The sequence below is a fragment of the Poecilia reticulata genome, chromosome 3, assembly GCF_904066995.2.
Source record: "Poecilia reticulata chromosome 3, P_reticulata-male-v2, whole genome shotgun sequence".
NCBI lineage: Eukaryota > Metazoa > Chordata > Actinopteri > Cyprinodontiformes > Poeciliidae > Poecilia > Poecilia reticulata.
Window position 1 is genome coordinate 16,771,083 of NC_088832.1, and position 26,034 is coordinate 16,797,116.

The 26,034-nt window shown below is 38.4% G+C and overlaps 1 protein-coding gene across 4 annotated transcripts in view; it reads left to right on the forward strand.

Moving 5' to 3' along the window:
- The window catches only part of syt7b (synaptotagmin VIIb), a 109,615-nt gene extending 84,830 nt beyond the window's left edge, over window positions 1–24,785 (forward strand). For 3 of the 4 annotated variants that reach the window (XM_017304019.2, XM_017304020.2, XM_017304021.2), the window contains 6 exons: window positions 10,631–10,766; window positions 15,590–15,857; window positions 15,951–16,120; window positions 16,450–16,564; window positions 16,749–16,948; window positions 19,301–24,785. In XM_017304019.2, the coding sequence (XP_017159508.1) occupies window positions 10,631–10,766; window positions 15,590–15,857; window positions 15,951–16,120; window positions 16,450–16,564; window positions 16,749–16,948; window positions 19,301–19,405 (994 nt within the window). In that variant the 3' untranslated portion in view covers window positions 19,406–24,785. The remainder of the gene's footprint in view (window positions 1–10,630; window positions 10,767–15,589; window positions 15,858–15,950; window positions 16,121–16,449; window positions 16,565–16,748; window positions 16,949–19,300) is intronic. The other variant, XR_001776466.2, reaches the window with a different exon arrangement.
- The last annotated feature ends 1,249 nt before the right edge of the window (window positions 24,786–26,034 follow it).

The following is a 26,034-nucleotide window of genomic DNA, read 5'->3' on the forward strand; positions in this document are numbered from 1 at the left end:
TTTACTTAAGTTTCCATCTGAACTGAATAACAATCTATAGCTTGTTCCTTCATAAAAAACAAATACTGTAGCTAACCTGTGCACAAATAGGGTTAGCTTACCTTTTGAGAGAAGATGTTTTCAAACTGTGTTTCATTTTGACACCTGAACCTGATGGGCTCTGGTTTTCCACTATTTGATTTATATCTAAGTTTTGGTGCAGAGTTGCTCAACTGTGTCTTGTCAGTGACTATTCCCCACTGGAGGAGTTGTTTTCTGTTCTTCTTTTGTAAGATTTTCTGTATTGTAAAATCTAAAATGGTTAACATCTGGACTATGTCTTTGATCACACTTTGCCAAAAAAAATTTAATACAAAATTCCTAAATATAATTTGCAGAAGATCCTCTCTCCAAGCCTCTAGCTCTGTTAAAGGGTCCACTACTCTGCGATATGCAGTTTTACGTTGGGTAAGTCCATGTGGGTCACTGTGGTGGACTGGACAAAGCCAGACATAATCACCCACCTGCAGATAACAATGATGGTGGCTCGGAGGCTGTTTTTGTTATTATCGTCTCAGAAAGCTGCCTTTGCACGCCGGAGCTGCATCCTAATGAGCTCAGGGACGCACCGCACACAGAGATGCAACAGGGAAATAAATATGAATAAACCCAAAAGGAGTTCACTGGCCCCAGACAACCCGCCTTTGAACAATGAGGTTGTAAAAGCTGTGAAGACATGTGATGCTTTCCAATATGAAACATTTCTGTTTAGCCAGTAATGTTAAACATCCATGCAAAATATCACCTGCAGTCATTTCAAACGGCCCGTTCTGTAATGTTCGGCAACCCAAAGTTTCTAAGGTGCTGTAAACATGTTTGGGTTGACAGTGGCTTGAGACTGAAGTAATAAAACTTCTATTAATTTTTGATGTTTGTGTCCTACAGACTCAGCCTGAGAGAGTCTTGGAGCCCTCAAATCCAGGTCTTGAGGGCCAATGTCCCCTAGCTATTGAATTTGTCTGCTTCAACACACGTATCAAATGATGAGGGCATTAGAAGGACTCTTGAATTTTCAATATTTAACATGTTCACTATATTTTAATATTAGAAAATGAATTTGGGGTTTTATCTGTGAACCATAATCATCAAAGTTGAAACAAAATAAATATTGCACTCATATTGTATTGAATTGATATAATGTATGACTTTAGTACATTATATAGATTATATCATTAAAATAAATATTAAATTTTTTAAAATTCTCTTTCATTTAGATGTAATCCTGTATTTCTCAGAATCTTGGAGCATCAAGAATTTTATTTTATTTTTTCATATAGTATTTTTTTTAAAACTTCTGGATCAAAATTTGAACTATCAAAATTTGGCTTGATATGTTGCAAATTAAGATTACGTCAGAATTGCCCAATAAGGGCTGAACACAGCCTCATTTTATTTTTATAATAATTTTTTTTAGTCAGCTGTGACTTGCAAGCTGCCATACTATTTTTGGTACTGTTGAAAATTATAAAAAGGATGCCATCCTGAAAGCTGTGCAATGATATCCATCTTAATCGCCCTGAGAATGTTTGCGTGGAGAAAATCTTAAAAATTTAAATTTATAATAATAAGGCTCATATTTGCTCTGAGGAGGTTAGCAGCTTCTTAAGGTGTCTGAGCTACAGACAATAGAAATAAAATACGTGCCATAAACATTTGTTTGATCTCTGTCTGATGTTTAGCTGCTTTAAAATGTCCTCACACATAGTAAAAATTTATTTAAATTACTTAGCAAAAAATAAAAAATAAAATAAAAAAAAACACCCTGCAGGTTGTAATGATCTGTCAGTGTTGTGTTTGCTGCTTGCACTGAAGCCCAACATGGCCTGAAATTATAAATAGTCATTTGACAGTGAGTGCTGACAGTGTGTGGGAGTTCATGTTTCCACACTGTCATTCAGTGGATCAACAGGAAAGTGCTTTTACACAGAGATTAGAATAAACAAATTCGGACCAGTCCCTTCAGCTGCACATATATTTTATTATGTTATTTCATCTTCTCTATAGTTTTATTTGACTATGGTGCAGAGTTGCACATTGTAACATTGTATGTTATAGATCAAGCAGGAAGTTGTCGCCTTGTAACAGCTGACATATTTGGAAAGTCGACTCTTTCCAAAGTTGGTCTTAGGCAGCAATCACAGGGTCTCACCATAATAAGTCTCCAGGCTGCCTGCCATCAGTCCCTACTGTAGTCCTCAGAACCAGTGGTGGCCTTGAGAGGGAAGATGATTGGAAGGGGGGGGGAAGAGATGTAGGTCAGCACAAAGGAGGATCTTTTGTAAAAAGAAAAACTGTCAAAAATCCAACTGCAGCTCATTCACAATTCCATCTGCTGCTGCCTTGGTCACAGAGTTGATTTAAGGCAGGCTGTGAAAGAGGTGAGGCTGAAGGTGACAGTGATCAGCTCTTGATGTCAGTAATCAAATGTTATTGATTTTGTTCAGAATTTTTACAGAAGGAAAGGGGACGTTTTATGTTGTGCTTTATGCATAAATCTACAAAAAAAGAGCTACGCCCAGTGGATAAATCTTTTAAAAACAGGACAGGGGGGGAGTTTGTTCCAGCAGCACCTGGCCGGTCCATCTTCGTAGATGGCTCCATTAGTTGTATTAGCTGCCGTTCTGCGGAGGGGGAGGAGGCTCAGTGATTTGTCCCTGCTGAAGGGGAGCGCTGACTGCGCTGACATTGAAACCTGGGCCTCATCCATCAAAAGACATGGGACCAATATTGCATTTTTGTGGTCTCCTAGGGCGACTGTATGATCAGCAAGACCCAGATACAGAATGTTTATGGAGACACACTTCCTACCCTGGTCCTGCTTTTTCGGTTCATCGTTCAAGTTTTCACCCAACCGTTCACTCTTATCCTTCCCTCTCTGTTGTGTGTTTTTCAAAAAAAAAAACCTCAACATTTTTCCCTTTAGATTCCACCTCGTATCCTCATCTCTTCTTCAACCGTCCATCGCCGCCATCTCTCATTCTCTCTCCCATCTCTGGTTCATCTAATTGCATGAAAACCTTCCTTCTTATTCTCTTTGTTGTTATGCCAGTTTTCTCTCCTCTTTCCCTTTCCACTATCACTATTCATTTAATCCCGGTTTTCCTGAGGGTGTTGGCTGGTGCTGCGATGGAAACAATGTCACATCAGTGCATCTCTATTAGTGTAGATGACTGTCAGTCTGGCAAGACTGCTTCATTGCTAAACATTAAAAGGAGAAATTAGATGCTTTTTGTTTCGTTGCTATAAAGTAAATGTGATGCTGCAGTAAGATTCATGTCCTTATAAGCATTTTGATTAAAGCTTTGACTGAGAATGCTTAATTTTCTAAACAGTTTAGTGAAATTATCTGACATCACTCATAAGAAGGCATACATTATTTTTAAACTATTCTTCTGGTTGAAGCCAAACATTTAGCACAATATTTGCTATTATCAGTCCATATGAATAATTTTATTCCAAGGTAGAGTATGCTGATGATTTTGGTGTGGCTTTTTGAATTTGAATTTTCAGTGAATTGACATTTTACAAGTATTCTGTGGTTACAGGTGATTATTATCTGAAGACTTTGAGCAGGTGTTTTTTATTTATTTATTTTAATTTACAATAAAAATGATTTACTTTTTAACTAATTTTGAATACAATATTTTATTTGTTATGAAAAGCTCAGTTTTTCTGCATTGTAAATATAGTATTTATGCTGTTTCATTTCACTTAACTCATTTGGATTGGTGTTGTTAACTTAGTCAGTATTTCATCTAAAACGAACATTTTACTTTCAGATCAAGTGAAACAAGTTTAATACAACTTCACTATTCTACATCTGATGCCGTGACATAAAATTTTATTGCGATTCACAGAATGCATATCCAAAAGTAAAAGCCACAGTGAAACAGCAAAAGAACACTCCAAGAAAAAAGATTACTTGAAATCATAAGCTATGAGATGGATATGAGAAACTTTCTGATGTGCTGAACATCCTGTGGAGTTCAGTTAAATCCATCAACAAGAAAGGGAAGGGATATGGTGGCAGACAGGTGGTGGCACCAAACAGCTAAACTCAGCCAGTCCTTTGAGTCTCCATGCATATTAAGAGGTTGTGTTCTGGGCAAATATATTAGCTCAGGCTGATAAATTTAAGCTTTTCTTGTTTATTTTATGTTGTTTCTGCATTTTTGCTGCTTCAAACTGTTCAAGCAGAGCAGGTCGCGGAGCATGTAGTAGCCGAGACGAGGACTGATTCAGCTGTTCAGTTTTCATTCCAGGTTGATCCCTGATAGTACAGAAATGCAAATTCATCATTAATCAATGTGTATGTTTTTTTTTGTTTTTGTTTTTTCATTTTACCAGAGTTTCCCTTATGTTTTTTTTTTTCCCCACAGGAGGAACCAGTGTGTTTGAGGTGAACAGAACCAAAGGTGTCCTAGTTAACTAAGATGTTGTTAATTAGCATTTTAGACAGTTAAAAATCTATGACCTTTTCATCATCTAGATTTTGAAAAATTGCTAAGAAGCAGAACTATCTTTGTATACATAAACGTCTGACTTAAAAAAAAGTCATCTAAAAGTTTAATTATTCTGGCATTTAGCAAATATAAATTACTTTCATGGGCTGCACAGTGGCGCAGTTGGTAGAGCTGTTGCCTTGCAGCAAGAAGGTTCTGGGTTCGATTCCCGGCCTGGGGTCTTTCTGCATTGAGTTTGCATGTTCTCCTTGTGCATGCGTGGGTTTTCTCCGGGTACTCCGGTTTCCTCCCACAGTCCAAAAACATGACTATCAGGTTAATTGGCCTTTCCAAATTGCCCCTAGGTGTGAGTGTGTGTGCGCATGGTTGTTTGTCCTGTGTGTCTCTGTGTTGCCCTGCGACAGACTGGCGACCTGTCCATGGTGACCCCACCTCTCGCCTGAAACGTTAGCTGGAGATAGGCACCAGCAACCCTCCCTACCCCACTAAGGGACAAGGGTGCAAGAAAATGGATGGATGGATGGAAATTACTTTCGTAATCCAGCTGACCTAAAACAGGAATTATTTAATCAATGTCTTTTTCTATGCTTCATTGGTTGTAATCGCTTCACAAATGGGGAAAAAACTAAATGCCATTCCCAAGCTTCCAAAAATGCATGAACATACTTCTCAGACTTTATAAGTTGCTTTTCCTTCTCTGTTCTTGTGACTGTACTCTTTACTAACAGATGTAATTTCCAACCCAGACTTTTGTACAGTAATAACATCTCTGATCCACATCTATCAGAGCTTGATGAATGATGCATGTTTCTTTCGTTTATCCAGTCTCAGTTAATCAACACTGGGCAGGCTCTCCAGCAGACAATAGACATGGATCATAGGAGAAGATAAGATGTCTCTGCATTGTCCTTCGGGGTGTAATGACCTGCTCTGTCCAATTACATAGAAGATAGCTTTCAACTCAAATTGAGGCCAGGAGGTTAGAAGTCAGGGTTTCTGCGCTTCCCTTCACGTCAGATTGAAGGGGCAGTTTCTTCAGGCTCATTCCTATTGACCCCCTCGAGAGATCGTTTGCCTCCGTGTGGGCGCGCCTATTTGTTTCGTTTTAAAGACTTGCTGGCAGTTTAATTACATTTCCCTGCCATTAAAAAGGCTAAGAGTTAAATAACAGCAAAGTTTGTTTCAGTCAGATTACCGAGATTGATTTAGCAGGAGGAGAAGGAAGCTCCATGGGTGCTCATTCCTGTTTTAGCCTGTTGAGTGTCATGACTGGAGGTTATCTTGCACTTCTCTTTTTGACATTTACAAATCAGCCATTTGCAGCATAAGCGCATACTCGCACTTTGGCGCGCATGAGGAGATGTTTTCACACAGTGTTGGAGGAGTGCAGCCACGGGGAAGTTAAAGAGTGCGTTTCAGAAGCCTCTATGAACACTCGGTCCCTTTGCCTTCAGGGCTGCGTGCTATTTTCAATATATTGCCCTCTATATTGAACTTTCTTGGATTTTGCTGGCCTATTTTGGAGGCTCCTGTTTCCATCGTTACTGAAACCCTGTGAAAAATGTATGATGGTCGGGAGTACAACCTCAAGAGGGAGCACACTCTTTCGTAGTCATGGCTACAACAACCTCTGAAGGATGAATTATGTAACTGGTGTTGTGCTTTAGATGAAATCGTCTCTGGCAGGCAAGAAGGGGCAACCTACGGATTCAGACACTTATCCTCTGTTTTCAAACATGTATTAAGTTACGTTTGTATTTACAATTTTTTTTGTAGCCGTTCTAGCTGAATAAATTTTGAGTATTCAAGGTAAGTTTATTCTTTCTCCACAACAGCATTTAATGTCTAAATCATGTGTTAATGTCTAAACCCAAAGAACTAACTAGTTTAAACGCAGCACCACTTTCCTGTATGAAACTGCGTTAATTTTGATCCTGAGTATATGTTTAAACATCTATACATGCGTCCATGAAGGAGTTCATTCAATTACCATCCCTAGTCTCTGCAGAGGTTGTTAGCGTGTCAACATATGTTGTTTAAAGTCAACCGGTTCCGCTTTGGCAGGTCTTTGTCTTCAATCAACATCATCGATTGCTAATCTGTGTTGAAACTATGACATGCTGAGACCACTTTTTTTTTTTTTACTGGGCACAGATGTTATTTTTTTTTACACCTGATAAACACAGACTTTTCTCAGTGATGGCAGCACAGCAACCTGGGGTTTGCATGACCTAGATAAGGTGAGTCAAAGATTAAAATTTAAACAGTAAAATGAAAACTAGATCTGCGAAGCAAATCTAAGTGAAACAGCCCAGCTGTGTTTTTAAAAGGTTGATCCTTGATTCAAAGGGTCTTTACGAAGGCGTTCACAAAGCCAGACCCTCCTACAGTAAAGCATTTACCGTGCATGCAAGTAGAGACCCATCTGACAGGCATGTATTATCTACTGTATAATCAAAGTAAAGAGAGCCTCGGTCATGTGGCTGAGCTACAATTGGTTTGGTGTAAAGAGTACCAAATATATCACAAGAATTGGCCTGTAATTATTATAAAACAAGCATTGTGTAATATGATTTAAAAAAACTAATATAACTCATCATTGCTGCATTAAGCTTAACTTCAAAGGTGTTGTTCTCATTAGAGGATCAATATGTGTGTGAAGTGTGTGAAGCAGCAGGTTGGAAATTAATCACAGGTAGCAAATTAACATCTATCATTTTAACTTTTGTACATGTCACTGCATGGATACAGAAATGGAATGATTTTAAGCTTGTATGTCAACAAATTAGGCGATAATGGCAGAAGTTTGACTCGTTTCAGAGAGCTAGCTCTTGAGACGCATCGGCTCCCAAACGGCTCTGGATTTACTATCATCTGTTGCCTCATATTTCATCCTGACGTGGAAAATATGAATGGTTTACATATTAATATGTCCATTTGCATTAAGTGTTTTTATGAGAAGTCTTATACTTTCCCAATTTAATGTATATCTTAAAAAAAAACATCATTCTTAGTTTTGTGTGATATTTTAATCAAGCATTTTATTTTTGTTTGACACATACACAAATGAACAGAAAATGAACCAAATTCAGTAACCAAACAATGTCCAGTACACTGCTGCCCCCCCTCTTTGTTTCCATATAATACTATGATCTCATGTCCTCACATGTGATTGGCCACAAGGCAGCCAGGCTGCCAATCAAAGCAAAGTTCTGTCATTAGCTGGGAGGAGCCACAGACAGTGAGAACTAAACAACAAAAGAAAAAAAGTGTGGAGCCAGCTCTCACACGATGGGCATCAGCTCTTCTGATTCACTACAAAGCATCAGCTATAAGAGCCATCAATAGATGACAATATTCTTGTAAATATTTGCTGTACTGATTGTCATAAGGAGTTTTTCTAATTTAGTTTTCTGAGGGGAGTTTGTGTGTTTGGCACAAAGAAGTGTTAGAAAAGTTTTTGGGTGTTGCAGTCAGTAAATTTACAGCTCAGGATCACTTTGCCTCTTTAGCATTCCACAGTAATGTAACATATATCATATCATATCATATCATACATATCATATCATATCATATCATATCATATCATATCATATCATATCATGTGTTATCAATTGAAATTTCACTCTTCTGTTTTTAAATCTTTCCAAATGTTTATTTCTATTGGCAATTAAATATTTTGATGAAGTTTGGATGGACTTTGCACAGAGTAAAAAAAACTCATGGGGTATAAATGACCCTTTCTTTTAAAGGGGGTAAACATGTTTACCCAACAACAAACTACATTTGCATTCTCAAACAACAATTTTTTTTAAAAAATTGGTTGAAAAAGTCGGATATGAAATGGGCAAAATTATTATAAAGTTAAGGCAAAGGCAAATAGTGGCTTGTTTGTAGTTATTTTTGGGACACACGCTGTCCCTTGATGTGTTAGGGGATGATGTTAGAAGCTAAAATTAGCATCATGTTGATGCTAATTTTAGCATCAACATGAAAGATTCTGCATTGTTTCAGATGTCTACATTAATAGACACTTGCTGAGGAAAGCTGTATTTGACAGGGCCATGAAACGGAGAGCTTGCGATTCGAATTGAGTCATTCCCGCATTGTTTGCGCTCTGACCTGCAGATCACAGGAAATCTACGCAGAGTGACGAATCCATTCTTTTCTCTTCCACGCCGCATCCTTTCTCTTCCTCATTCAGCGTCGCTCTTACTTCTGCTTGTCTCTTTGCTACAAAATCCCTGTCTGTCTCTTGCCCCTCCTTCTCCACCGTCTGTCTGTTATGTGTGACCATGAAACATATCGGATCTCTTCTTCTTCTTGGCTTTAAAACATCTGACTCTTTAATCAAACTAAATTTGGTTCCGTTTGTTGGATTTTATCCATGTCTTACTCTTACCTTAATTTATCTCTTAGTCTGTTTTGTGTGTTATTAAGGGTTCCCATTGATGTCTCGGTCTCACATCAGTTACCTCAATTTCTCGCTCTAATTAGCCCCTCGAGTTTTAGTCAATCTTTTACTTCACTTTTTCTCAGTCTTCTGGTATATCTTGATTCTTCTTAATTGCAAAGCCCTTGTGTTTACAGACAAAACAAAGGGAGTTTCTGTTTTCCATAGTTAAATATTTTGAAAGTCTTGATACTGTGATTCATTCTTTCATCTTAAAAGACGTACAATATTTTATTTTAAGGAAGAGCAATGACATTTATGCGTTTGCTGAACTGAGATACAAAAATCGCTGGTAAATTAAGAACAAAAGAATTAAGCAAATCTTTATTTTGACATCCAATATGGCGTCTCAACATTGATTTGTGCTTAAAGACTGCCCTGAATGATGCACAGTATATATTTGAAGGTAGAAGTGTCTTTTAACCCTCCCTAGATCTAAAGACATAAGGTCACAAACTTTTTACTCTTTGCACGGTCTGGTCTGGTTGCACTTACCCCACATATTCTTTGACGCTTTCTTTGTGATTTTTTTCAAAATTGACGGTCTGACGGGACACACCACCCCGCTCCCTCACATTTGGAACTCTAAGACCGCAGGAGGGTTGAATAATAAATGCATAGGATATGAAATTATAACATATATAACCTTATCAACATGTTTTGAAAAACCTTTGAATTTCTATATAAAAGTGATGAGAAAGGCAAGGAGGAAAAGAAAGGAAGGAAAGGAAGCATCAACAAGCAGATCTGTATGCTTTTATGAAGGTGTCTATTAGCAGCACACACGGTACCAGAACCTTTACGAAGCACCGTAAATCTTATTTGGTACAAGTATAGAAAGAGCAACATATGCTCCAATCCAGATGATTAAATCAGGAAGATGGTGTCAAACCTTTTTCTGCTGGTTGGTGTCTCCAGTATAAATCGGTCTGATAACTTTGCTGGTCCGCCTGTTGTTCACATTTCTCCTCTGGAACTATTTGACTTTTTTGTTTCCATTTTAACACTTTCAGTTGCTGAGTTTTCTTTGTTACATTCTGTTTAAAGAAAATGTAGAAATGTTACAGTGGTAAAGATTTAGCCTTTGCATCTTTACTCTCTTTCACATTACATTAGTTGTTGCTTCATAGCCAATAGGTCTTTGGTTTGAATCTCTTTTATGCAGTTTTGTGTGTGTGTGTGGGGGGTGTGTGTGTGGGGGTGTGTGTGTGCGTGTGTGTGCGTGTGCGTGCGTGCGTGTGTGTGTGTGTGCGTGCGTGCGTGCGTGCGTGCGTGCGTGCATGCGTGCGTGCGTGCGTGCGTGCGTGTGTTGACTTTTTGACCAGATGCATTACAGCCTAATAGCAATGCATGGTAGTTTAATTGATAAATGCATGGTTTTAAATTGACCGAGTGTTAAAGAACATAGTTTATTGTTTATTACATAAACAAATGTAATTTTGATAATTAAGACCAAAGTGTTTGAATTTAATATTGGACAAAAAAGTGATTAAGTTGTGAAACTGTGCAATTTTGCTGTCAAATTTACGTTTTCACTTCATCGATGCTACATTTGAAAGCGTGCGACAAGAAAACCACAGAAAGAACTTAAAAGAATGTGACAAAAGGGTTCTCGCCAATAGACCAATATTGGCATCTCTTTGACGATGTGTCTATTTTGTGTGCACTTTACCAGAACTCCAGGAAACAAACCAGGCAGCAGTCCCAGAGGTCAGACCCCAGACGAAACTGGACGCCGGCAGGGGCAGAACCATGAAGCCAACTCTTCTGTCACCGACTTAGCCAACTCGGTCAACAGCGACGTGCTTATGGTGACTTTCAGCGTACAGTATATAGAATTTTGTCAGATTCTATTTAGAATGACTTACCAAGTTGTTTCTGGATAGATTCAATGCAGTGTTTTCATTTGTTAAGGGTGATTATGTATGATTGATTTGTAAATCAGAAATAAGTGGTTTAAAAATGCCGGACACACACTAGTGATAAAAATCAGCTAAATTCTTAAGAAAGATCTTGAGAACGTTTAGAATGCCTGAACAAATATTGATCCAAAACATTCCAAGGAGATTTGGCTCATAAAAAAAAATGAAGACTGAAATCTTTATAAAACAAATAAATGTATGGGTGTAAAATAGACATTTAATGTTTGGGACATTCTTTGCAAGGTTTACAGATTACTGAGGTTATTTGCTTTTATATTTAATAGCATTACTCCAAAGCCAAATAGAGCTGCCATATAAATCATTTTTTAGTAAATAATATATTCTCTTTGTGGAGATGGAGGCCCACGCTTTAGAAGGAAAGTTGTACAAAAGGTGTTTCATCTTCTATTCTCTCAGATAGAACTGTCTCCAACCCACTCGTCTCTCCCACCTGTGGAGCATTACAGTTCGCTCCTGCCGTGGAGTTTTCTGTGTTAACTCAGATGTGCAATAATCATCCTCCTGAAGAAAGAGCAGGGAGGGGGAGGCGGGCATGTCCCTTCTTCAGAGAGGCTTGGTAATTAGCTGTGAAGGAACATGCGGTGACGTGGGTGCTGTGAGAGTATGGCAGAGATGGGTGCGAGTACTTTGCAATTACGGGGGTTTCATGGGGATTCTGTAAAATTCACGCTGGCAGCTGTTAATGATAATGCTTGTGTTGGGCAGTTTTGCCAAAGGCATCTATAGAAAGCTCCTTTGAAGCTAAAAATATCCTCCTCTTGCACTTTTGAGCCCTTTTGAATTACTTTTTTTTCTGTTATAGGAAAAGCAGTGCCTATATATACACACAGGGCTTTATTCCGCAGAGAAAAAGTGAGTGTGAAAAGTCATGAGGTGTCACTTTGTATATACATGGAACCATCTGAAGCGTCTCAGGTGATGGGTGTTGGGATGGGATGGCTGGAGGGCTGACAAAAGCTTTCATTTTGTGTGATGCTCATAGAGCCATGGCATGAAAAGTGTCTTCACCGCAACGTTATCCTTCAGTTGCACATCTGCAGTGGATTAAATATGCTTTTTAAACCTCAGTTTGTATTTTCAAATTTTTTTGGGAAAAACCAACAACATGAAGCAACGCCCAAGATAGCAATGATTGGTTTTATGGAGTCCTGTAAATTTTATTTATCTTTTTTTTGTGTGTGCGTGTTGCCAAACCATACTCAACACAGATTCAGGTTATTTTGTTCATCTTCAAGACCAAATCACTGTCTCAAATTCTTCATTTTCAAGCACTGTATTGACAGGTATGTTCGGGTCTTGGTTCCAACTAAATTGCCTTTCTCCCAGTCAGTGAGAGCAAAAAGAAGAATAAAACAAAATCTACAGTAATCAAAACATTTTATGTATTTTTGCTGTTGAGGTTTACCACTCTTATTGTCTATGAAACAAAGCTATAAGAGTGTTTACAGTGGAACTCTGTATTTTGTTGGCTTTTAACAGAAAAACAGAGACAGCAAGTGGAAACACCAATGGGCTACAACAGACTTGCCCTGTTCCAGATTTTGTAAGAAGTGCGTAGTAGTTAATCAATTAAATAGCTTCTGATTTTATGGCATAGTATTTTGGGTTATAAGAATGGCGTGAGATTTCAAATGTATGATAAACTTCACAAAAATACAGCATGGTTTCATGCTATATATAAAAAAATGTTTGTCAATTACATTTTTTTTTGCCTTCTAATTATTCTTATTATTGGTGCAAATATAACAACATGATCGTTATCTCTATGTATTTTCATTGTTGTACAAAATTTAAGAAACAATAGAATACACACTCCCAGTCAGCAATAGTCTTCAAATGCCTTAGTGCACAAAACATTTTACCTGTTTGATGTGTTGATCTTTTACAGTAAAACAAGGTAAATAAATAAAAAAAAAAGTAATATAAGACAATTGCATGGGCTTCCTGCTCAGGAAGAACCTGCAGTCAGCTGGTGAATAATACTTTGCTCATAACTTGCCAACTATACATTAAGACATCACTCCTACAAGAGTGATGAGTTAGTTTTAACATGATGGAGGTGATATTTTCAGAGGCAAATTTGCCTTTTTTTAAATAACAAAAAGCAAGCATAGGTTGTGGGCTTCTTTCTACCAGCTGACTTCCAGTTTGTTTCAATATGTAAGAGAAGGACGATGCAGGTTTACTTCATGCTCCATGCCACTAAGAGAACACCAATCCCTTTCACTGTTTCTGACATCTTTTAGCATTTTTGTAAAGTGTGAGATAAATATTTGACAGAAAATGTCAATCATTTTGAAGCGGTACATTTTCAAAAACAATGTTATTTCTTGTTCACGCTTACTGCCCAGAGAATGCTTTGAAAAACTGTAACAGATGGGAGGGCCACATGAATGAGTGGAGAGTGCTCAAATGTAGAAAACCCCATTTAGGCCAGCTGTTGGGTGGAGGACCACATAATTAAAAGTGATCAAACTGATTATGGACAATAAGTCTCCACATGACTATGGAATAAAAAAAGAAGTAACTTCACAGTTGAATACTAAAGTTTTCAAACGTGTTCCTGTTCCTGAGTAATCCCCCCACCAGAATCAACTTTCCAGCCCGGATTTCCTAACGTTTCCCTTGACCGACAGCATCACCCATTTGTCAGTCTATTTAGCAACAGTTATTCAGACTCTCATTTCCTCACAGTTGTTCAGAGTTTAAGATGGGTTTTTTAATCGTAATGTACAGAATGAGTGTGCTGTCACCTGTTTCTAAATGTGGGCAATAAATTATCTTTGATGAAGTTTGTACGGTGGACAGCCTGTTCATTTTTGTTTTCAAATTGTTCCACATCTGTGCAGAGTTGAGTATGTGGACTGTCTCAGCAAAAAGACCTGGGTCAGTTATTTCTACCAACGTTAAAATGCTTTTGGTGGCGGCAGTCTGATGGTGTGGGACAGCATCTCTCAAAACCGGGCTTGTCATTAGCGAAGGCACTCTTAACGTGGAGAGATGTAAAGACGTAATTCTGCTACAAGTGGCCAATCATATATTTCCTCTCCTGGGGATCAAACTCCAATATAGTCAGAAGCAGAAGCAAACCAGAAGCCTCTGTCACAGAACACTTCCATCATAAACCCATAAGGATGAGCCACCTCTGAGATTCCTTTTACTGTTCACAGATTACAAGTTGAGACAGCAATATCCAGCACAGCTGTTAGCCAGGAGGTGTTGTGCTGCACTGCTGTCAGCACCATGCATGAAATCTGTTGAAGTCTAACTACGCTGTTATATCCTCAACAATAATTCCGAATGGAGTATGTTGCCCGAGCAAATAGTTTAAATTTAAGTTTGCCTGCGATGGTTTCTGATCAGATATTCGGAATGGAGAAGATGGAACGGCCTTCCTGCAGCCATCTGCTCAAGCCGAATGAAAGCTTGTGGGATCAGCTTGGGCATACTGTGCATGCCAGAATTACTAACACAACCACATTGACTTACTTATGACAAATGCTGTTTGAGGAATGGGGATGCCATCCTATACTATAGAGAGTCCAAACTGGTGACCTGCACGAGGAGGAAGTACCACATTTCTGTGGTTGTGCAAGGTTCTCTCTCATACTAATGAGGTCCTTGTTAGTTATGTAGGTAAACTGTTAAATGGCCAATGTGTCTTGTAATGAACAACCTTATACAGTAGAACAATCAGCTGTTCGGCATCGGCAGAGAATATTTGTTTTGGTTGCACAAGCCACAAACTTAACTTTGCTGGCTAATCTGAAAATCTGTTTTTCAGTGACACCATTTAAAAAGAACATAAGTATGCTGTTGAATGGTTTGAGACTTATTGCCTGAAAGCATTCTGACAGCAAAGTTGGACAAACTCAAATTTTCTTGCTGTTTGTGCTGCCTTCTGAGTACATGTCTTTAATATATTTTGTTTTTTAATAGTTGTTGGTACTTATCCTTCAGGTTTCCTCTGTGAAAAGAAATTATGAAGAAAAGAATTCCCAATGTTGGAAAAAAAATGCAATGACAAGGTTTTGATAAAAGGAGTGGCGAATGACATTTAGCACTGAAGGCCAGTTTTTGAATTTCTCAAAAGGAACTATTTGCTGCAATGCTTTTGAATGACTTAAATTTAATAGAAGTTTACAATATGGCTAGATTGAAATTCCCCAGTTTTCAAAATCGGAGATCTGGTACCAGATTACTCTCCCAAGTTGACTGCACCACTTTTACATGAAATTGATGTATTCATGGTCCGTAATACTATTCTTTTTTACAAGACATGGTATGTACTATATATGAAACCCTACAGAAATACTCTGGTGGTGTTTTCCTTAAACGACAACAAATGGTATTCACTATTACATATTGAAAACACAATAACTTCCGAAAGAGTAAACAAGTTTTAACAGTTCAGATACATCTTTGGATGATATGTCTGATATGTTCTTGGTGTTTCATTGAGGCCTAAGCGAGTGTATAAACACCAAATACAAATACGTTTAAACAAGTTATCAATTTGCACTCTTGTATAATATCTACAATTACTATGTCAGGGTCACCTTCGTCATAAAAGGCAGATTCACATCTTGTAAACACTTTACAGATTGTGTTGTTTTTTTTCAGTTACCATTAAGATGCTTCCACCACATGAATAAGATCAATGATTTAACTGTGCGTTTCAAATGTCTCAGCTGTCACCAGGCTCTGAGGAGGACGAACACGAAGGTCCAGTGCGTGAGAAACTGGGTCGCATCCAGTTCAGTGTTGGATATAGCTTTCAAGACTCGACTCTCACTGTCAAAATTCTCAAAGGCCAGGATTTGCCTGCTAAGGATTTTTCAGGCACATCTGACCCTTTTGTGAAAATCTACCTGCTCCCAGACAAGAAGCACAAATTGGAGACTAAAGTCAAGAGGAAGAATCTAAACCCTCACTGGAATGAGACGTTTTTATTTGAAGGTACTATAAGAAGACTTGTTTCGCAGAGCCGCCATATGTTCCTCATGTCTTTGCGTTATGTGAACTGTTGCTCCTTGTCATTCTGTTTCTCAGGCTTCCCCTATGAAAAGGTGGTTCAGAGGACTCTCTACCTGCAGGTTCTTGACTACGACCGATTCAGCAGGAACGACCCCATCGGGGAGGTGTCCATCCCCCTCAACAAGCTGGACCTGGCCAACATGCAGACTTTCTGGAAGGAGCTGAAACCGTGCAGCGATGGCAGTGTAAGTCGGGGGGGGCAAAGCTCAGAGAGGAAGAAAGAAAAGAGGGAGGTGAAGAAGAAGAAGGGACGGAGGAAGAAGATGGGGTAGAATGTGTGATGTCATTTCTGGCTGCTGTGATGCTCCCGGGGGAGATGTGGCAGCATAACGACGCGAGAGGGGAGGGAGGAAAATATGGAGAGGCTGACAGGTAGACGGAGACTACACAGACAGCCTGAAACGGGAACAGGAATGCACAGCAGGAACAGAGGGGAGAGAAATGAAAAACAAAAGGATAAAAAGTAAACAATTTCATGCTGTTGTTGTTCTGTATGATGTTCTATTTTTTACAGGGAAGTCGAGGGGATCTCCTAGTGTCCCTGTGCTATAATCCCACAGCCAACACCATCACTGTGAGCATCATCAAAGCACGCAACCTCAAAGCCATGGACATTGGAGGCACTTCTGGTATCAATGCTTCTTTGTCTGTTATTCTCATTTATGCATGCACTTCTTCAGAGTCACTGCTTCCAAATGGAAATTACATTATTTTTTTATTTTTTTTTTTGTTCTGTTTGGAAAAAGAAACAAAATACGATTGGTCGGAAACTTCGGGCCGCCGTTGTAAACATGGTGTGTTTTCTGTTTCTAGACCCATATGTAAAAGTGTGGTTGATGCACAAAGACAAACGTGTGGAGAAGAAGAAGACGGTGGTAATGAAACGCTGCCTGAACCCTGTTTTTAACGAGTCCTTTCCCTTTGACGTGCCGGCCCACGTGTTGAGGGAGACCACCATAATTATCACCGTCATGGACAAGGACAGACTCAGTCGCAATGATGTCATTGGAAAGGTATCTCCTTCCTCTCTCTTTCACGCCTCTTCCTGCCTCTTCTTCTTTCCTTCTGTGTTTCTCTGACTCTGACAGACCATTAGCATCTGATGAATTAACTAGTCTCTACTGACCCCTACTGGAACGAACGCATCTCCTTCTCTTTATGTCATGTGGAAACATGAGGAAAACTCTAAGTTAGAAACAGATGCTCTATTTAAATGTGCGGACAGTTGCTGTCATAAACATTTAGATGTGAAAAGAAGCGTTTATAGGAACGCATTAAAGTGCAGTGATTTTGATGTTATTCCTTTATTTTCAATAAAAGCAATAAAGTGACAAAAGATGAATGTTGATATAAATTTTCTATTTTTTCACATCTGCTCATGAAGTAACTTTATTTGACAGTCGTTGGTGATTTCAATAATATTTCCAGGCAAAACAAACCCTGTGACAGATTAGATTTGTATTTGAGCTTAACACAAATGTTTTGAAACAACCTAGAGCAGTGGTCCCCAACCCCCAGTCCGTGGACCAATTGGTACCGGGCCGTGCAAGAAATAATTAAATATTTCCGTTTTATGTATTATTTGAGTCTGGAGGATCTTTTATTTTGAAAATCCTTTAACCGGATTCTCTCGGTTACTTGCGTGCCAACACTGAACCCACAAACAGCAAAATGAGTAAGAAACGGATCAGATGTCTTTGGAAAGTTTCTTTGCAAAGGGGAAAAGGCCCAGAGAAGAGACAGGAGATGCAGCCGCCCCCCCAGCCCCGCCTATAGCTCCGCGCCTGAGTGGAAACACCAACATGCAGAAGCCTTATCTGACTGTTATTCCCCCATCCCCTTCTCCCTCGGGCCAGAGCAAAAATGTCTAAGTCTTGACCGGTCCCTGATAATAAAAAGGTTGGGACCACTGATTTAGCACATGCTAGTAGCAGACACGAAGGATCAGCACTTTTACTGTTACAGTTACCATTCGGAAACTACCATAATCAGTTCAGTTAAATCTAATCTTGGCAACTTTTTTCTTTTTCAACCCTAATAAATGTGATATTCAATTGACCTGTTATGACTCAGCCCCCCTCTGCTGCTGCATCATTGTGGAAAACCTGGAGCGGCAGAGATATCTGCGGCTTATATGTGTATATTTACTGGTTTACAAAAAAAAAAACTTTGGGGCTGTGGTTTATAGTCCAGTGCGGCTTATAGTTCGGAAAATACAGACTATAATCCTTCCTGGATTTTTTCTGTGGAGAACCCAGATAATGTTATTTGATTGTTCTTTTTGGAAAACTATATTTTTACATTTAGGCACTCCTACAATCGTCACACTTTTTCTGTTACAAACTGGCTCCGGCCCCCCACCAGAGAAGGGAAAAGTTATATGGCCCTCGCAGGAAAACGTTTGGGGACCCCTGGTCTACATATATGAAATAGATTTTTCAGTCGCACATTAATAGATGAATTCTCACCTCGCCCAGACTTTTATTGCAGTTGTTGTTAACACAGGATTTGAATGCCCTGCATTCGTCACACACAGAAACACATCTACCAGGTATGTAACGTTTGTATGTAACGATCATCTACCAGGTATATACTCTTGTGTCTTGTCAGCAGAGGTGCCAAAACCCATAGCAATTGGTGTGTATTTTGTGTTATGACCAACTGTTCTGAAAGTATAATCGATAACAATAAATATCCTCATTGCATTTACATATGTGTATGGATGCAATCTGCATGTTATGGTGAATTTTTGACAGCATTTTATTTATTCAATTTTGAACACCAAACCTTAACTAAAACTTAAAATGGATCATGCACGGTGCATGACTGATGTAGATATTTGGTTTAAAAGCAAACACCCACGTTTCAGTACTAATGCTAAAGAAATGTTTAACTCTGAAATAAAAAGGAGTTTATGCAACATGTTGGAAATACACCAAACACAAGCTCTATTCCCTCACACAAAGACAGAATAAACTCTGTCTGCACAGCTTGGATGAGTGGTACCAATTATATCCATTGTCACTGCAGGTGGTGTAAGTCCTAACTAATCTTAACGACATACATTATCTTCAAACATCCAGCAATTATAGTACTTTCCCTACTTTAGTACTCGGTAATAAGCTCTTAATAGAAGAGTGAAAATTTAGAGAAAATGTATTCTCATTAAATCTTATCCAAAGAGCCATCATGACAATATCAGCTTTTTAGATTTGCAGGAGTTGTAGTAGGGCTCCCCCACCTAAGGACGGATTTTTTTTAAACAGTCTTAGCCAAATGTCCAACTGGTTTTGAGATTGCTCTTTATTACGTACACCAATTTTTATGTGATAATAAAGTAGGTATTAATTCTTTTTGTCTCCCAGATTTATCTTTCATGGAAGAGTGGCCCCGCAGAGGTAAAACACTGGAAAGACATGATAAGTCATCCTCGTAACACCGTGGCCCAGTGGCACTCTCTCAAAGCCTGAGGGGCCCAGCAGCCAAACAGCCTAAAGTGTTACCAGTCAAACACCAAGACCACTACCCCTCTCCCCAGCCTCCTCCTCTGAGAAGTCAACGTGAGCCTCTCAGCACACATCCCTTTTCCCCTAAATGCAGTGTTGGGCTCTGGATCATGTATCACCTCTTTGTTCTCAGGCCTCTTTGATATTCCTCGCCCTCAGTCCTTGTGAATCAGCCCTAAAATTGCACCCTCTTGTCAAGTTCTGATTGCCACCTGACTCCTTCACATCGGTTCGTCTGAACTTAAAAATGTCTTTGATGTCTTAGCTCCCTTGTGCCCTCTTTCTATACCATTTATTTCCCCGAGATCTCCCGGTCTTTTCTTCCATCCTGTCGGCCAGTCCTAGAGCCTAACATCAGAGCAGTGGCTCTTGCTGCCCATGGATACAAACTACCAACCAAAAATGAATCAAACTGATAGTCAAATCATCCTCTGCGGCAGCAAGAGGGACTGCGTTTGAACGGGCGTGACCTGTGGGATCCACGCACCACCTCCCGTCAAATGTCTTCACTCCTTCCATTTTCGTCTCTGATCCTCCATATCCTCAAAATGCCTAAAAAAAAAAAAAAATCAGGAATCGGGCACAGAAGAAGTGACGGAGTGAATTTCAAACGGACTGGAAGTGGACTCTGTCATTTAGGTTTTCTTTGATCATTTTCCCTCCTCACTGCCACCGCTGTAATAATTCTCCCCTGGCTGAAACCCTTTTGTCGTCTGTGCGTGATGTGGGTGACGTGCCGTAGTCTGAAATAATGTTCTTCAATTAAAAAAAGGGGTATGAACATGAACATTTAACACTGGTTAGAAAAGGTGAGTGTGGAAAATATTTTTCTCTTAGAAAAGAAATCCCTCTGGACCAAATTTAGGAGCAAAGTGATTATTCTAATTGTTCTTTCCTTTTTGGGGGGTGGGGGGAGATAGGTTCAACAACTGTTCTTCCAGACACATAAAATAATCAAAAAGTCTCTTCCAACTGTGCGGTAGTGTGGATAAATGTGTGTATGTGTGAGGGGTTTTTTTTAGACCTGCACTGCTAAATTAAAGCTATTGATGTACACAAAACGCTCCTTGTCGTGAAGGTAGAATTAGTAGAAATTATCCCCTAATTGACGATTACTAAATTCTCTGGAAGGAAATCTAAATTATGAACACACATACAGGAGTCAAGTTTATCCGTAATTTCCAACTGGTAGCTTAAAACAAACTTGCAGCACCCGTCAACCTGGTAAAGATGTGTAAAAAGCCTTAAAGTGAATTAATATTTGGAGTGGCACATTGTATAAGTGTAGAGTGTTCGGCTCATTATTCGGACACTAGCTATCCGGGATTCAATTCCTGACCTTGGCATCCTGAAGCCCACTGGTGCCACAAACCAGAAGTAAATGATGTTTTATTAAAGCACCAACATTTTCTCATGTTTTTATTTATTTATTTGTTTAATCTCCCTTAACCATCCTGCAAACCATGAGTGGTAATAGAATAAATTTTGGTCATTGTCCAGCCATGTTTGTCACAGTTCCAATTGGTTGAAAGTTGGTTTAAACATTTCAATAATTGATATTGTAACCATTTTTTGTCTGTTAGAAATCACAAATCAGCCTGAGCATATTTTCCTCAGTTTACTATGTTGGAAAGTGACTGAAAGAGTCACGACGGTGCGTATTTTTTTATTTTATGTTTCTTCTAAAATTGTCCTTTTTCCTCCTACTGAATTCTGTCACCGCAATAAAAAATAAAATTTTTTGAAGGCTGTTTATACATCTTTAGTAGGGTTTCAGTTAATGCTCTATGTGCCTGATATGATCTGTTGAAAAATATTACAATGGTCTAAATCACTTCAGTATAACATCATAATAATGTTAGAGATGTCTTAGTAAAGAGTGCTAAACCTAAAATGTATGGGGATTTTTGTTTGCTTGTCAGTGGATCCTTTGGGTACAACGTTGAAACAAATAATGGCAGAAATCAAATATTTTTTTTAACAAGGTATTTTTTTAAGTGGTGAATTTAAAAATAAATCAATCAATAAAAGAACCTTAGTGTGATAAAATGTGTTTATTTATGTACATTGCATTTAAAAACAAAAGCACTGCCAGTGTAAAGCAACAAATACACAAAGGGATGAAAAAAGTAATATTATAAATTGAAATGGAAACAGAAGAAGTATGCAGGTCATAAAATAATCATGCAAGAAAGTTAGTTCATAATCTCAGGAAAGCTGATTCTAAAATTTTTAAAAAATGACACAAAAGGAATTTTTGAATCAATCCAATGGAATAAAAATTTGTTCCTGACAGAGAAAATTGACTCAATGTCCTTTTTTTTTGTTCCTTACTGCTGATGTGGAGCTGAAGTCCTCCACTTTAACATAAGATCTTTGAGATCTACAGAGATGCAGTGAAAAGAAAGAATCAACATAAATCTGCACTTTTACCCTTTACTTGACTTGTTTTGTAAATTTATCTTAACTAAAAGAAAAGAAACAAGAAGAAAATGACCAGAGAGTAAATTGTGGCGTAATTACACATTCCAGTAAATTAAAACCACACTGTGCTTGTTGAGCACTGAGAACTGCAGTGCCTAGACTTAGTTAGAGCTGATTTTATGTTGGGGTCTGACTGAAGTACAGGTCAGCTTCCTGTGTGTTTGTTTTACTGCCTGAGAACGACCTCCATCGCATCCCACTTAGACACATATCGATCACATGAATGAAAACAAATGAGACTAATAAAATCTGAGGGGACTACTTTTACATTCCACAGTTTGTGTTTGTCTTCTGGAGGTGTGTGTATGTGTGTCTGCACTTTGTGCGCGTGTTGATATTTGGACTTTTTACTCTCTGTGTGCGTCTACGACGAGCTAGAGTTTGCCATTTTGATGCTGATCGGCATTGTTTACTGTTTTTTAATCCTGTATAGATTCAGATGTACAAAGACGAGTGTTGTTGTTTCGGTTTTCTTAAAGATTGTCAGTTTTTTTGTAAGCATCACTGCACTCGTTAACGACAATGCTGGAGCAAACCTCTCTTCACAGCAGGGTTATTTTATTGTGTCTGGTTTGGCTTGAGGGTTAAAACTCTTAAAAAAGAAGCCTAAAGTCTTGAGATTAAACATTCTTAATCTGACTATCATGACCCAGAGTTTTTGTTTAGACCAAAACAGCTTCCAGCATTCTGCCCCGGATGTCCAGTGCCCTTACTATCTGATTCTGTCTCACTCAAATGGCGTCTCCTTAACATCTCAGCTGGCGCTCTACCAAAATGCCCCCGTTGTGCACACATGCTTCCTGGCACAAAGCGTGCTGTGTGTGCCTTGTAAACTCTGCCACACCCTGCTCTTCACCATATGCGCTCACACTCAGTTTGTCAAGAAGGGGTGGGGGGAGCAGGTTAAAAAGGGGTGGGATGGGAGATAATCAGAATCATCGTTGATGTTAACTAAGTCTCAGGCCATAGCAGAGTGTTGAGCCTCCTGAAATAAGCAGCAATAAAAGCTGTGTTTGATGTTCTTGCGTGTTGAGCGGGAGGTTATTTTTAAATACCGATGAGAAATCATTCAGATTCAAAGGTTATGAGGATGTCACTTTAGTTGATGCTGTTTAAATATCGGGTGAAGACGTGGTGGAAACCAGATATTTACATACACTGCACAAAAAAAGACATAACTTTTTCTTCTCGCTGTGTTTTAGGTCACTTAAGATTATCAAAAAAGTTCCATTTACCAAATATAAAAATGGTAAATGATTTTTTTAAATTTGCTTTTTTTGTTTTGCTTTCTTTAGCTTCAGAAGTTTCCATCCATTTTTGTAGTATTACTAACATTGTGTGGTGTTGCTATAATTTGTTCACACATTGTTCTTTCTTCATTATGTTAAATAATTTATTTAATGCACCAGTCCCTTCATCCTCAAACACTGCTCAACAGTTGTGAACATGTTTTCCAATAAATGTAACATTGATCATTATGCCAAAGTGTTTTGGCATGATGATCATGCCAAAAGTGTTGGCATGATCATGTTGTGGTCATTTTCATCAGACCACAACACATCTCCCCAAAACGTAATGTCTTCGTCCCCGAGTGCATTTGTAGGCTTTTTCCTGTACTTTTATGTTCTTTTTGGATTAATGGATTCGTTCTCTTTAATTGGCCTTTTAGTCCGTGCAAGATGGATAATGATGCTCTTTAAGCAGCTTCAAGCAGCATCTTCATAATGTCCTTTGGTTTTGTTGTGGGTTAGTTTGAAGATTATGCTCCAAAAGAAATCTCCAAATCTTTGGAAGACAGAACCCATTTCCATTGTGTTTATTATACTTATTCATAATTGTTAGAATGATTGAATTTGGCAACTTCGGGTATCTAGAATTTTACCAAACGATGAACAAGACTTACAGAAGTCCAGATTTCTATTCCAGATATTTTGCATTATTTCTTTTGATTTTTCCTTGATGTCCCGCAAGAAACCAGTGCATTTCACAAGCTGCTTTAAAACACGAACACAGATTTGCCTCCATATGATCAAAATAAATTAACAAATTAGAGTTGTTGATTTAACTGGTGGGTGCTGGCTTACTGTAAGTCTGTCTTTAACTGTTCTGTTGTTACGGAGTCTAGATGTAAAATTTACCAATTCACCGTGTTCAGCCATAACATTGTCTTCTGAAGTTTTCCAAATTGTTTAAACCCATAGTAGTCTTGCTACATGAAAATTTCTAAATTAAAATTAATTTTTTTAAATTCTCCAAAAAGCATCATGCTCATTATTCTGGTATTTAGAAAAGATACATAATTTTGGTAATCCCCACTGATCTGAAACAACAATAGATTAGTTAATGTCTCTCAGTGAAAAACAGAAATAATTATGTCTTTTTATACCACCTATATAAATATCTGGTTCAATAGCAGCAAACCAGGTTTTCATTATGATAATTGTTTGTTTTTTTTTGTTTTTTGTTTTTAGAAATCAAGTTATAATTCTTCTTTCTGCACACTCCATGTGGTCAGTCAATCATACCAAAATGCTTACTGGACAATCTCATGTTTCTGTTTTAGAGCATTCTCTTAAGGAACTGCTGGAATCAAAGAGAGGTTAACCAGCAACATTTTTATTTACATAATGTACAGATAATTGTGATGTGTCCTGTATGTAAAAAACAAAAAGAAAAGAAAAAACATTTATTGGGGTTGTTGATATCTGTCTGTCACTAACTCCTCTCTTTCACTTCCCTTTCTCATTGTAGTTACTCATCTGTGGGGTGCACAATGTTAAATATCAGCCATTTATTTTTTTGAAATCTGTATAGTGTAAATAATAATATAAATGTGTATATAAAACAAATATTCTTCTGGTCTGGTATTGATATACATTTCTTTTAAAAGTGCCTTTTAAAAAAAGAAATAGTTCATAAAAGACATTTATTATAAAGATTCACTCGAGTGGTTCTACTACGAAGTCAGATGAAGCTTTAAAGATGGTAAGTTGTGTAAAAATTGAAGTGAAAATTAAGCCTCAGAAAACAAGCAACAGCATGTTAAATGTGGTAACAACTGTCTTCTAAGCAGATTTACATTGTAAGTAGAACATTATATTAAAGTAAAACAAAATGTCTACCTGCAATCTAAAATATTGAATTACAATAAGTAGTTACAGTTTTGAAAATGTTTATTATTATTATTATCAGCTGAAATGCAACTTAGATTTATTAGCTTGTTAACACCTACGTTTAGCTTCAGGAGAAAAATGTCATTACTGAACAGAGGAGTGAGAACTGCCAGTGTCGAAGCAACCTAATTGCCTGTGCGTATTTAGCACCTTTTCACCCAGCTTTCCCAAAGTGTTTCTTATTCTCTGATTAATACATATATCCAGTCTACTTCTTGCTTACTGATGCAACATATTATTTAGTCGTACCTGCTTAGTTTCCACGTATCTCTCTTGACTGCATCCAATGTCCTAATCTGTAACAGAAATTCAACTCAACATGCTGAAGATGTCTTCCACACAGATTTAAAATGTGATCACATTTAGCTTTCATTTTTCTCTCCATTAAAAGCTGTGATGTGTTGTCTCTTTTTTTTTTTGAGTTGTTGCACATATCTAATTAGGAAAACAATGTTCTCCACCTCCTTCACTTTGAGTTTCAATACAACTTCAAAGTGAGACATCATCTTGGAGAAAGTGGTGCTTGGTATATTGCCAGGAAGTGTTTAATTTACCAACTCATCTGGTCTGATGGCTCTCGCTATTCAGAGCCATTTTGATCTGTGATCATCAGTGTAGAAAGCTCCAGCAGACTTGCGAGAACAAGATGAAGGGACGTGGATGCCATTGGTGGTGAAAAAAGGTGAAAGCGCGTTGAGTCTGAAATTCCAGGGTGACTGCAGCACCGGGGATAAAACTGAGAGCTGTCACGACACAGGAAGCAGCGGCAGAGGATGACAGGAGCGCTGGGCTGCAGAGAGGCACTGTGGGTGTGTGTGGGAAACTTGAATAAACTCTCTAAACAAGCCTCAGAGCAAGAAAGACAGGAATTGTGCCTCCCCTGCATGTGGGCTCGTAAGGTGGAATCCCTTTCCTCGTCTCGTTTTTTTTTTTTTC